Source organism: Ovis canadensis, chromosome 19 (genome assembly GCF_042477335.2).
Source record: "Ovis canadensis isolate MfBH-ARS-UI-01 breed Bighorn chromosome 19, ARS-UI_OviCan_v2, whole genome shotgun sequence".
NCBI classification, from domain to species: domain Eukaryota; kingdom Metazoa; phylum Chordata; class Mammalia; order Artiodactyla; family Bovidae; genus Ovis; species Ovis canadensis.
In genome coordinates this window covers 65,699,683-65,712,475 of record NC_091263.1, presented here as the reverse complement: position 1 = coordinate 65,712,475, position 12,793 = coordinate 65,699,683, and the positions used below count along the sequence as shown (strand labels likewise).

The 12,793-nt window shown below is 42.4% G+C and overlaps 1 protein-coding gene across 2 annotated transcripts in view; it reads right to left on the bottom strand.

Moving 5' to 3' along the window:
* Positions 1–12,793, bottom strand: part of SLC25A20 (solute carrier family 25 member 20) — a 39,240-nt gene that overhangs the window by 14,486 nt on the left and 11,961 nt on the right. For both annotated transcript variants that reach the window (XM_069562434.1, XM_069562435.1), the window contains exons 3-4: positions 9,596–9,723; positions 6,697–6,787 (exon numbers count right to left, since the gene is read on the bottom strand). In XM_069562434.1, coding sequence (XP_069418535.1) covers positions 6,697–6,787; positions 9,596–9,723 — 219 coding nt within the window. The remainder of the gene's footprint in view (positions 1–6,696; positions 6,788–9,595; positions 9,724–12,793) is intronic.

Genomic DNA, 12,793 nt, shown 5'->3' with positions numbered 1-12,793 from the left:
CGACGTTTATAGATTACGCCTCCAAACAACAGCAGCACACACATTCTTTTTAAATGCCCGTGGCACAGACAGGATAAACCATATCCAAGGCCATAAAGCAAACCTCAAGAAATTTAAAAGAATGTAAATAATACAGAATATGTTCTTCAATCACAATGGACTCAAACTGGAAATCAATAATCTCCAGCACTTGGAAACTGAACAACACTCTTCAAAGCAATTCAAAAAGGAAGTCCCAAAGGAAACTAGAAAACACACTCAACTGACTGAAAACTGAAACATATTGGAGTTTGTGGGACATAGCTAAAGCAGTGCGGAGAGGAAACTTTATAGCACTGACTGCACACTTCAGAAGAGAGGAAAGGCTTCAAACCAATATTCTAAGCTTGCACTTCAAAAGCTTTAAAAAGAGAGAGAAAAGAAAAGCAAACTAAACCCAAAAACAAGCAAAAGGAAGGAGATCATAAAAACAGAAGCAGAAACCAATGGAATTGAAAACAGAAAAATAATAAAGAAAATCAAAGAGGGGAGTTCCCTGCTGGCCTAGTGGTTAGGATTCTGGGCTTTCATTGCCATGGCCTGGTTTAAATCCCTGGTCAAGGAACTAAGATCCTACAACCTGCATTACACAGCTGAGAAAAAAAAAAAGAAAGAGAAATCTTTTTTGAAAAGATCAATAAAAACTGACAAACCTCTGGTGAGCCTGACAAAGAAAAAAGAAAGAGAAGTCACAGATTACTAATACCAGGAATAAAACAGAAGATAATACCACAGACCCAATAAAGGAGTACTACAAACAACTTTACACACACATATTTGACAACTTAGATAAAAAAAACAAAACTATCACAATTTTCCCAACAGGAAATAAGTAATTTGAATAGGCTTGTAACTTTAAAGAAAGCTGAATTCATAATTTAAAAATTTCTTTCCCGAAATCTCAAGCCTATATGATTTCACTATAAAATTCTACCAATTCTACCAAATGTTTACAGAAAAATCAACACATATTCTATACTAGAAGAGGGAACAATTCCTAATTCATTTTATGAAGCTAGTGTTACTCTGATATAAAAACCAGGCAAAGACAATACAGAAAAAAATGACAGACTAATATCTCTCATGACTATAGATGAAAAATCCTTAACAAAATATAAGAAAATAGAACTCAGCAATATATAAACAGAATCATATACCAGGTTGGGGAGTTTATTCCAGTAACGAAGAATTGGTTCAGTGTTCAAAAAGCAATGGAAGTAATTCACTATATTAAGAGTTTAGGAGAAAAATCACACGATCACATTAATAAAGGAAGAAAAAACATTTGATAAAAGTCAATATCCATAAAACTCTCAGAAAAAGAGGAAGAGAAGGTAACCTTCTCAAGTTGACAAAGAGCATCTAGCAATGTGGGAGACCTGGGTTCGATCCCTGGGCTGGGAAGATGCTCTGGAGGAGGGCATGGCAACCCACTCCAAAATTACATCTGTGTCTCTTGAACTGGTTGGAGAAGGCAATGCCACCCCACTCCAGTACTCTTGCCTGGAAAATCCTATGGACGGAGGAAACTGGTGGGCTGCAGCCCATGGGGTCGCGAAGAGTTGGACACGACTGAGCGACTTCACTTTCACTTTTCACTTTCATGCTTTGGAGAAGGAAATGGCAACCCACTCCAGTATTCTCACCTGGAGAATCCCAGGGATGGGGGAGCCTGGTGAGCTGCCGTCTATGGGGTTGCACAGAGTGGGACACGACTGAAGCGACTTAGCAGCAGCTCTTATACTGGCAGGAGGATTCTTTCCCACGGAGCCACCTGGGCTCCCTGAGATTATATTTAATGGTGAAATGCGGAATACTTCCCCATAAGATTGGGAACAAGGAAAAAGTATCCATTCTCATCAGTCTTATTCTACATGGTACTGGACATTCTAGCCAGTGAAATAAGGATATAAAAGGTAAACAGATCAGAAATGAAGAAATAAAACTGTCCGTGTTTGCAAATAACAAGATTATCTACATAGGAAATCCCAAAGAATCTAAAAAAAAAAAAAATTAGAATTAATAAAAGCATTCAGGAAGGTTCACAAGATACAAAATTAACATACAAAAATCAACTGTATTTCAGGCTTCCCTGGTAGTCCAGTGGCTAAGAATCTGCCTGCCAATGCAAGGGACACTGGTTCAATCTCTGATCCAGGGAGATCCCACATGCCACAGGCAACTAAGCTCATGCGTCACAAGTACTGAGCTCATGTGCTGCAACTACTGAAGTCCAAGTGCCCTTGAGCCTGTACTCCACAACAAGAGAAGTCATTGCAATGAGCCCGCACACTGCAACTAGAGACTAGACCCCATTCACTGTGACTAGAGAAAGCCCTTGAGCAGCAACAAAGACCCAGCACAGACAAAAATAAAAATACATATTTTTAAAATTTAAAAAATCAATTGTATTTCTACAAACTAGTAATGAACACGCATACAACAAAATTAAAATTATAATACCATTTACAATGTCACTTTACAAAGGACTTAGGTGTGTAAGAAAACACATTAAGAGCTTATATGCTGAAAACTACACAATGCTGATGAAAGAAATTAAAGTTCTAAATAAATGGAGAGGTGTAACATGTCTGGGTATTGGAAGACTCAAAATAATGTGTTAATTCTCCCAAGTTGATCTACAGATTCAACATACTCTCAGCAAGAATTTTCTCAGTTTTCTAAATTATCCTAAAATTAACATGGAAATAACAAAGAAATTAGAACAGCGAGAACAGTTTTTTTTTTAAATTTTATTTGGCTATGTTGAGTCTTAGTTACAGCGTTGGGTCTTGGTTGCAGTACACGGGTTCCAGGACGTGTGGGCTCAGCAGTTGTGGTCTTCAGACTTAGTTGCCCCATGGCATGTGGGATCTTAGTTCTTGGACCAGGGATCAGACCCACACCCCCTGCCCTGGAAGGCAGATTTCCAACCACTAGACCACCAGGGAAATCCCAAACAATTTTTTTTTTAAGAATAAAGTGGGAGGGATCAGTCTAGACAGTTTTAAGACTTAGCCTATGGCTATACTAATCAAGACTGTGTAATATTAGTGAAGGGAAAGATGCATAAATTAATGAAAGAAAACAGAGTACACAGAAGTAGACCCACACAAATGTGCTCAACTGATTTTTAACAGAGATGCAAATGTAATTCAGTAGAATAAAGGTAAATCTCCAGAAAATGGTATGGTGCAACTGGACAGCCCCAGAGGGGGAAAAACGCTCTGACCTAATTCTCATACATGATACAAAACTTCACTCAAAATGGACTCACAAACCTAGATGGAAAAGGTAGACTATAAATAAAACTTTCAGAAAAAAGCATATAAGAAAATCTTTGGGATTTCAGGCCAGGTAAAGATTCCTTAAGATCTGATGTCCTAAACATCCAAAACCCTACCTATAAAAGAGAAATGAACAAACTGGATTCCATCAAAATTAGAGAAAATAACAAACTGGACTTCATCAAGATTTAAACATTTGCTCTAAAGACTCTGTTGAGAGGATGAAAAGCAAACTATACACCGGGAGAAAATAATATGCAAACTACATATCTGACAAAGCAATAGTATCTAGAATAATAAGGACTCTCGAAACTCAGTAATAATAATTTAAAAAATCCCAAATAATGCAGTTAGAAAATGGGCAAAACACAAGAACAGACATTTCACCAAATAGGATATCCTGATAGCAAATGAGCACATGAAAAGATATTCAACACCTTCAGCTATTAGAGGAATACAAATTAAAATGAGGTATCACTACACATCTCTCAGGACGGCTAAAATTAAGAATAGTGATGACACCAAATGTTGGTTAGGATGCACAGAAACTGGATCACTCATACCCTGCTCATGGGAATGTAAAATGATACAGTTACTCTAGAAAAAGATTGGTAGTTTCTTTAAACATGCATGGAATTTCCCTGGGGTCCAGTGGTTAAGACTCTGCACATCCACTGCAGGGGACATGGGTTCGATCCCTGGTCAGGGAGCTAAGATTACACATGCCATGTGGCGTGGGCATAAGAAACAAAAAAAGGAAACTAAACATGTAACTACCATATGACTCAGCAATTATACCTCTGGGCATTTATCCCAGAGAGATGAAGACGGATTTTCCTGGAAAAATCTCTGTACATGAATGTTTATAGCATCTTTATTTATAACAGCCCTAAACTGGAAACAACTCAGATGTCCTTCAATGGATAAAAATTAAACATATCTGTAGTACATCCATACTACGGGTCTACTAAAAAGGAATGAAATATTCATACATTCCACAATCTGTACAACTCTCCAGAAAATTTACGTTAAGCTGAAAAAGCCAATCTGAAAAGGTTACATACTGTATGATTCCATTTATACATGTCTTGAAATTACAAATTAACATAAATGGAGCTCAGATTAGTGATTGCTGGGGTGGTTAAGAACTGAAGTTGAGGGACTTCCCTGGCAGTTCAGTGGTTAAGACTCCTAACTTCCAATGTAGGGAGTGTGGATTCCATCCCTGGTCAGGGAACAAAGATCCCACATGCTGTGCAGGCAGCCAAAAGAAAAAAAGGACTGGTGTGGGGAAAGGAAAATGAAAGTGGCTATTCAAGGGCTACATGAGGCATCGTTGGCATGACAGAATTGTTCTGCATCTTGACTGTATCAATGTCAGTATTCCAGTTGCGATATTATACTACAGTTTTACAATACGTTACCTCTGTGGAAGAACGAGGTAAAGAGCATGTGGGATCTCTTTGTATATTTATTTCTTTTCTTCCCTTTGTATTATTTCTTACAACTGTATGTGAACCTTTAATTATCTCAAAATAAAACATTTAATCTAAACAATGCACAAAATTAAGCGACTAATGCAAAGCATCAGAAAGACTTGCCACATTTGATAAGAAATTAATAACCTTCGTATGTCCAAAGTGAATATGTCCAAAGTGTTTAGGGGGTGGAGGAGTAGGAGGTATAAACTATTGGGTGTAGACAGGCTACAAGGATGCATTGCACAACATGGGGAATAGAGCCAATATTTTGCAATAACTGTAAAAGGAGTGCAACATCTAAAAATTGTATAAAGATTTTTTTACATCAGGGACTTTCCTGGTGGTCCAGTGGTTGACTTGACACTCGCAATGGAGGGGGCACAAGGTTCCATTCCTAGTCGGAGAACTAAGATTCCCATGTGTCACGTTTAATACTATTACGATAATACTAAATCAAAACATGTCTAAAGCTTTTATAAATCAAACAAACTGACAGATGAGCAAAGAATACAAACAGGCGTTTCACGAAGGATAGATATAAACAGCTAATATGAATCAAAGTAATTAAGCTCACCGACAATAAAAAGCAAGAAAAACTAAAAGAATGCAAATTTTTCACACAACACACTAGCAGAGATTGTTGATTAGATGCTGCAGAATCTGCTGGGAAGGGAGAGCTCTTCTTCTACTGATGGGAATAGAAAGTGACAGACCTTTCTAGGAGGGCCACTTAGCAACCTACGTTACTAACATACATTATGTGCGTGTACTCAGTCACCCAGTCACGTCTGACTCTCTGCGACCCCACAGGCTCCTGTCCAGGGGATTTTCCTAGGAAGAACACTGGAGTGGATTGCCATTTTCTCCTCCAGGGGATCTTCCCTACCCAGGGTTCGCACCCAAGTCTCCTGCATTGGCAGGCGGATTCTTTACCACTAAACCACCAGGAAACCCAACGTGCACTGAAAATTCTTTTAAAAGTATGTATCTTTAAATATACCAATTTCAAGTCTAGACATTTATCCTAAGAAAATAATAAGGAACACATACAGAGACTTATTCATAAGATGTTCACTATGATATATAATTTGGATTATCCCCAGATAAAGGATTATTGGGTAAATTACAGCCCTGAATTGAAATAAAGCACAGAAAATGACGTCTGAGAAAAATAATCACAAAAATATTGTGACATAGCAAATGAAAAAAGCTGGCTACAAAACTACAGCAGTATGTGACCCCAATTTTATTTCAAAAGATAAATTTTTAAAAATACACATGTTTACTAAAAGATGAAGAATTCACACAGAAAGTATAATGGTGGTTACCTCATGGGTGATAAATACATTGTTTTCTTTATGCTTCTCTGCATTACCAAAATTTTTCTAGCAAAGGCTATGTATTAAATTGCTTTGGCCATTAGAAGAAAAAAGCAGTACTGCTTTTTTTTAAAGGGAGCCCCGTGTGGTAAGGCAGGCAGCCAGTTCACAGCCTTAGCCTGGGAACAAGCCCAGACACTCTAAGGGCACTGAGCCTTTGGGCAGTGGGTGGAGACAGACGATGTTGGGCAAGAGCAGCCTCCCTTCCACCTCTGAAGACACGCGACTCACTTTCTGGAGTTCCTGAAGTAGCTGCTAACAAGGGTGGATAAGTCTGAACTGACCCATCACAGGAGTGACATCTGGTTCATTTGTTACACTGTCCTGGTTCTTGACTCTAGTACAACTGCTTCCATGTTCCTGAAAACCTTGAAACTGTTTGCACACCTGATCTGAAGCCTTTATAAAGGGTAAAAGGACATACACATCCACACAAAATTGTATACCCAGTAGAAAAGCTAGCCGCCTGCCTCCAAACAATATCTCCCCCAACCCTGATCACATCCTCACCTGTAACAAGCACTTGATCCGCTCTCCAGGGGTCATAATTCCTGTGGTGAACACTCCAGATAACATCCCAGCTGCAAATATCTGGGGGTAGCTGTATTGAAAACAAAAACAAGAGGCAAGAACCTGTGACTAACTACTCAGAACAGAGGCAGCCCCAGCAAAGAAAAAAAAATCAAATTAAGTACTCGGACTGGGCGGAAGTCCAGCACAAATAGATTATGTTTCACACCAAAGCCAAGTTCTATGTATATTCTGATGTCAAATTTCCCAGGGCAGGGGTCTCAGTGCTGAGAACAATATAAGCTTGGTCACAAGGCCCACGGGCACACTCATATGGCCTCAGTCACAGGAGAGGCTCCCCTGGCCAGCCATGCAGTGACTATGGACGAGTTTCCAGGCCTCTCTGAGCCTTCATCTGCAAAGTTCAGGGTTGTTGTGAGAATTGGCCTATAACCCAGGATGTAGATCTCGGTTAACCCCAGATCTCCTCCATTCTCTCCTTCTCTGGATCACCAAGAGCCTGATAACATTTAAAGCAGAGACTCACACAGGACAGCGTCAAGGCCAGGGCAATGGCTGTGGCCATATCCACAGGCCAAGTTGTGAGGTATGTGCTGTAAGCTGCTGGGAAATGCCCTGTCAGGGATGGTACCCAATCAGGTGTGATGGGTCCTATGGCTTCTGTGCAGAGAACAGTCCTTCAGTGGCCAGAGATCTGGATCCTCACCGTGGCCCTCACAGAATGAACCATACTGAGTATATGGAGGAACTGGAGGCTCCTAGCATCACTGCCTGTGCCGCCCCTGACATCTCCTTTTCTTTCCAAGATTCAGGAAAATCTGGTCTCCAGGCAGACTGGTCTCAGAGGCAATGGATTTCAACAGAGTTCCCACAATTGAAAACAAGTTGCTGAAAAGCTTCACCCTCTTGCCTGACCCTCAAGCCCCTCCCGACCCCAGGCCTCCGGAAGCCGAGCCTTCAGGACTATCACACCCCACAAGGAGCCCAAAATCTGGAGAAGAGATGTCAAATGGAGATAGGGAGACATCCACTTCCAGCCCTGACATCAAGTTTCCCAGGGCAGGGGTCTCAGTGCCAAGAGCGATGATACAACCTTGGTCACGAGGCAGGGCACTGGTCTCAATGGCTGTTTTTCCCATGCACTCACCCCAGACAGGCCTCACACAACCACCTCAGGCATGCAAGCCCAGCACACAGGCTGTTTGCTCAACCACTGAGCTGTTTGCTCAACTGCTTTCATGCCTGGCCTCCTTCACAGTTTCAGTTCACACTGCTGTCCCCAAGTGGCACCCTTTCAGCGATAGAACTTCCCCTCGTGAGACCAACATCTCTTCTTCCATGGATGCCCAGACCTTAGGCTGCACATATCTCCTGGGACTGGGGACTCTCCTCTGAACAGGGTCTCTGCATGTACACAGGGTACCATGGGTGGCCCATTCCGCCACCCCTCACTCACCCCAGGGAAGCATCTGTGAGGTCTGGACCTCCGAGCTTCCATCCAAGGTCCTGGTAATGTTCCTTTCTGTACTATGCCCAAATACTACAGTGGGGAGGAGAAGGTGGCAGGGTTGACATTCAGGATTCAGAACATGGAAGGATTATGGGGCAGGGATCAGAGTATCTCAACCTTCGCTCAGGCAGGAAGGGTATTTCTCTGAGCACTGATGTGACGGTACAGGGAATACAACCCACAGGCTGAGGAAGTAGCAGTCACCCCATGAACATTCTTGGGCATGGCCCTGGTTCATGATACAGCTGTGAGCTAGCATATGAGCTAAAAGCCCAGATGCTCAGAGAGGACATGTGTCCATAGGCTATTTGGACTACCACAGCCAAATGCATGGCCTTCCCTAGTGGCCCAGGGGCTAAGGTGCCACATTCCCAAGGCAGGGGGCCCAAGTTTGATCCTTGGTCAGGGGACTAGACTCATCGCAGCCAAATAAATAAAAATATACATTTAAAAAAGTCAAACACAGCTTCCAAAGGACCCCACCCCCTACACTCACATTTGGGGCTACCTATGGCTTTTTATAGAAGCTGGCCACATTCAGAGAGTCACGGGGACTCCAGAAATAGTTTCATGTTACGAGCATTTCTATTGATGCCTCGCCCCTTATTCAGCCTGCTGCGGCCTGAAGTAGTGATCGAAGTCAACCACAGGGCACCCTGGGCTCCCTCCCTTGAGCTCTCGAATCTAAGCTTGGCCAGCTGCTGTGGGCCCTGTGCTGCGTGCAGCCCCACCCAGCAGGTGTCATCCCAGACTGAGTGTGCCTTGTCATTCTGGGTGTCAACTCAGCATGCCCTGCATCCCAAGAAGCCCGTTTTCATTCACTGCTTTGTCAGTTCTGAGCCCTAATTCTACCTCATCTGCCTCTCCATACCCAAATCCAACTTCTGAAAGTCTACTGGAAGGAAACACTAATTTCTTTCCCTGCAACAGAGACACCAATACTTGGAAATAATTATAATCATGTTACGAAAATGAAGGAAGACAGAAGCTGAAACCTTCCCTTCTCCCATCCAGGGGATGAGAAAGAAGGCTGCTGCGGTCATTACTGTAGCACCAGGTACTTTGGTGGTATCTGATACACATTTTAGCATTCGGACCTCCCAGTGCTGTGGGGCTGGTATTACTAATATTCCCAGTAAGCAAGACTACTTCATATAAGAAATGACGACAATCTAGTAAGGGGGGTTGGGGGAGGGCTTTGGGTTTTATCTTTTCCCCTGTTGGTCCACAGGGCAAAGGAAACCCAAGTACCTCCCTGATATGGAGAAGAGGACAGCCATTGCTGGTCTGACAGTTCTTTCCTGTAGCCTGCATCACATCACCGGCAGAATAGCATCGCGTGCTCCGGGCTAGTAAGTAAGTACTCACCTGAGCACATCCTCTGGGTGTTTCTGTTGCAGTTTCTTCCCCAAACCAAACCCAAAGAAGCAGACAGCAAACATGGGGGTGACCCCGACGATGGGGGCAGCCATGCCCCGATATAGACCCCTGATGCCCTGCAAGGAAGCATAGGAGGGGAAGCTGTTTACAGACACAACTAACATCTACATCACTGAAGCATGGAAGCAGCGTGTCCTCTGACCTGTGGCCTCCTTTCCCCAAGCAAGGAGAGCTTTAAAAGGAAGACTCTTCCCACATTTATCAGAAAAGGTTGTCTTCTTATATATACTGTTGGAGAAACTAAAAACAGCTTCTAGTCTGGAAGGCAAACTGGCAACATGTAGCTTACACTTCCCTCAGAAAACTACCTGTCTAGAAACATATTCTAAGGGAATACTCAAAGATATAAAAAAGAATGACATCAGGCATTTATTACACACTGCATTTTGGAACATTCCCAAATAGGATATTAATGAGACAAATTACGGAAACCTCATATTGGACTATCACACAGCCATACAATCACATTGTAACATGAGATTACTAAATTGGCTAAAAAAAAAAAAAAAAAAAAAGCAGGCTACAAAACAGAACGTACAATGTGACTTGATTGGGAGTGAGATACAGGTGCTTAAGAAATTTTTTTTGGGGGGGGAGGCTGCATGTATCTTTTTTTCTCACATTAAAATTTTTTAAATATAAATTTATTTATTTTAATTGGAGGTTAATTACACAAGTTTTTGTATTTCCTAAGAATTAGGATCTGAGGGGAGTTCCCTAGTGGCCTAGTGGTTAGCATTCTGGGCTTTCACTGTGGTGGTCTGGGTTCGGTCCTGGGTTGGGGAACTGAAATCACTCAAGCCACCCAGTATGCCCCCTCCCAAAAAAGACATAAGATTCTTATTGTTAAAAACAATAGCAAGACTGCACATCAATTTTCACCAGTACATTTAGATAATGAAACTGACTATGTAGTAGCCAATAAACAGACAGACAAATAGACAATCCAACCAAACAAGTTAGTACAACAAGGACAAGGAAGATCTGGGACCCAGAGACCAAGGGTTTGGCCCAAGAGAGGGGAGGGGTGTTCCCAGGAAGGTGTTGGGTACAGCAGGCCTGGGAAGAAGCCAGTTGACATGGGAGTATGAGACCCAGGACTCCAGGAGGAGTTTATTTGTTTTATAAGAAAAACAAAGCAAACAACAAACAGGCAGTGTGAAAAACCAAACAAAAGCATTCTACAGCACCTTTAGGACGCAGGATGACAGAGGTAGAGATTCAAAGAGACACAAGCAAGAGAGACTGACACAATTGTTCACCCAACCTCAAGAAAAACAAAAAGCTGTACAAGTAATGAAATGTGCCCTGAAGGACGTTACTTTGTTAACAGAGAAAAAACATACATAAAGTTGTAATCATGAAAACAGTGAACTGTATTAAACCACAAAGGATGATGAAAATTATTGGGCAGAGCAGAAAGAGGAGCTAAGGAACGCAAGAGTTAAAACCATCTACCACAAACAGGTAGGTAAAACAGTTTTAAATGGATAAAATACATGCATGCAGCTTGGTAGAAAACAGCATTAATAACTGAGGGAACTGAGGGACTTCCCTGATGGTTCAGTGGTTAGGACTCTGTGAACTTTCACTGCAGCGGGGAGGGGTGCAATCCTTGGTGGGAGAAGTTCCCAAAAAGGGAGGAGGAAAAACAGTGATTGAGAAGGTACAAAGTAGCAACTTCTAGAGGATTGGGGTGGGGGGCTACTTTGTTACAAGTCCTTCGTAACAAACTAAGTGCTTGTGTCATTTTAATACAAAATAAGGGCTAATTTTTAAAAACATGTTACAGTTGCTCCCTACAGGAACTGGCAGGAGAAATGGGCAGGGGAGGGGGATGCTACACACAAGGGAGGGTCCACAGACCAAGGCTGGAGAACCTGCCTCACTGCAGACTCTGGCTGCTCACAACCCATCTTCTTTCCAGAACTAAAGGGCACAACTGTACTTGCAGCACTCCTCCCAGATCTGCAAAGGTCTAACACAGGCTATAAGCAGGCTATAAGCAGACTCTCCAAGGACAGTGTGCACAGGAGGTAAAGAGGGAAGGGTGAATAGGAAGAGAAGGTTCTGGGAAGGATCTGCAAAAGCCCCTCGGGACAAAACCCTCCCAAAGCCCCTCCCACAGCTTCCCACCTGGCTAAGGATGCCCAAGGCTGGAGGGCCAACAACTCCCAACAACTCCTCCAGCCTTCCTTCCACTGTCTGGCCCACCCAGTTCCATGCAGAATAACTAAGACCCGTCCAGTAGTACCAGAAAGTGAGCTCAATCTGGCATAGCAAAACCCAGAGACAAGCACAAATATGGACTGAGGAAGCCTCTCTGACACTGCAGGGAGTTGGGTTTATACAAGCCATTCTCACCCAGCCTCCAGCACCCAGCACATTGCTGAGGCACTAAACAGGTGCTCAATAATATTTGCTGACCAAGAGGCATATAATCCTGTCTCTCTGTAAGGGCAGAGAACTCTTAGCAGACTGGAAGCTCAAAGCCTCCACTGGACACCGATCAGACTCCATTCTGGGTTGATAAGAGAAACACAGCCTTACAGAAGAAAAGACGGCACCATCTCCAGCATGGATGACTGGGTAGATTCCACTTCAAAATCTTCCTCCCACACCTGGGTCCTGCAGGAGCCCTGGGAACAGCTTCTTCTAGACTGAGTCCATCACTTACCAGCATCCCCTCTTTGTCTGGGTGATACCTGCTTCTTACTTCTACTCATTTAATAAAGACTATATATTTACTGTTTATTCACATTAGAGTTATATTTTAGGCAACGAAGGTTGTTACCTATGTGCTAATAAAGTCAGTAATAAGCATCACTAGTCATTAAAACTTTTTAAAAATCCCATGTTTTCACTCTAAGAAATAGCTGAAAAATGATTATACAATTCAATAACCTCACACCAATTTAGTTTCCTTGTCTATGGGTTTGAAGACTCATTCTCTCTTTCACTCTCTTTTTTCCTCAGACAGGCTGAGCTTTCCTCCAAATTTTACGTGAACTTCTGACACTGATCCCTGTCAAACAGACTGAACCAGCTTTGCATTTTCTTTTATTTCATGTCTCCAATTATTCCTCACGAATTCCCTGTGGTCTCGATTCTGCCTTCCAAGAGAGA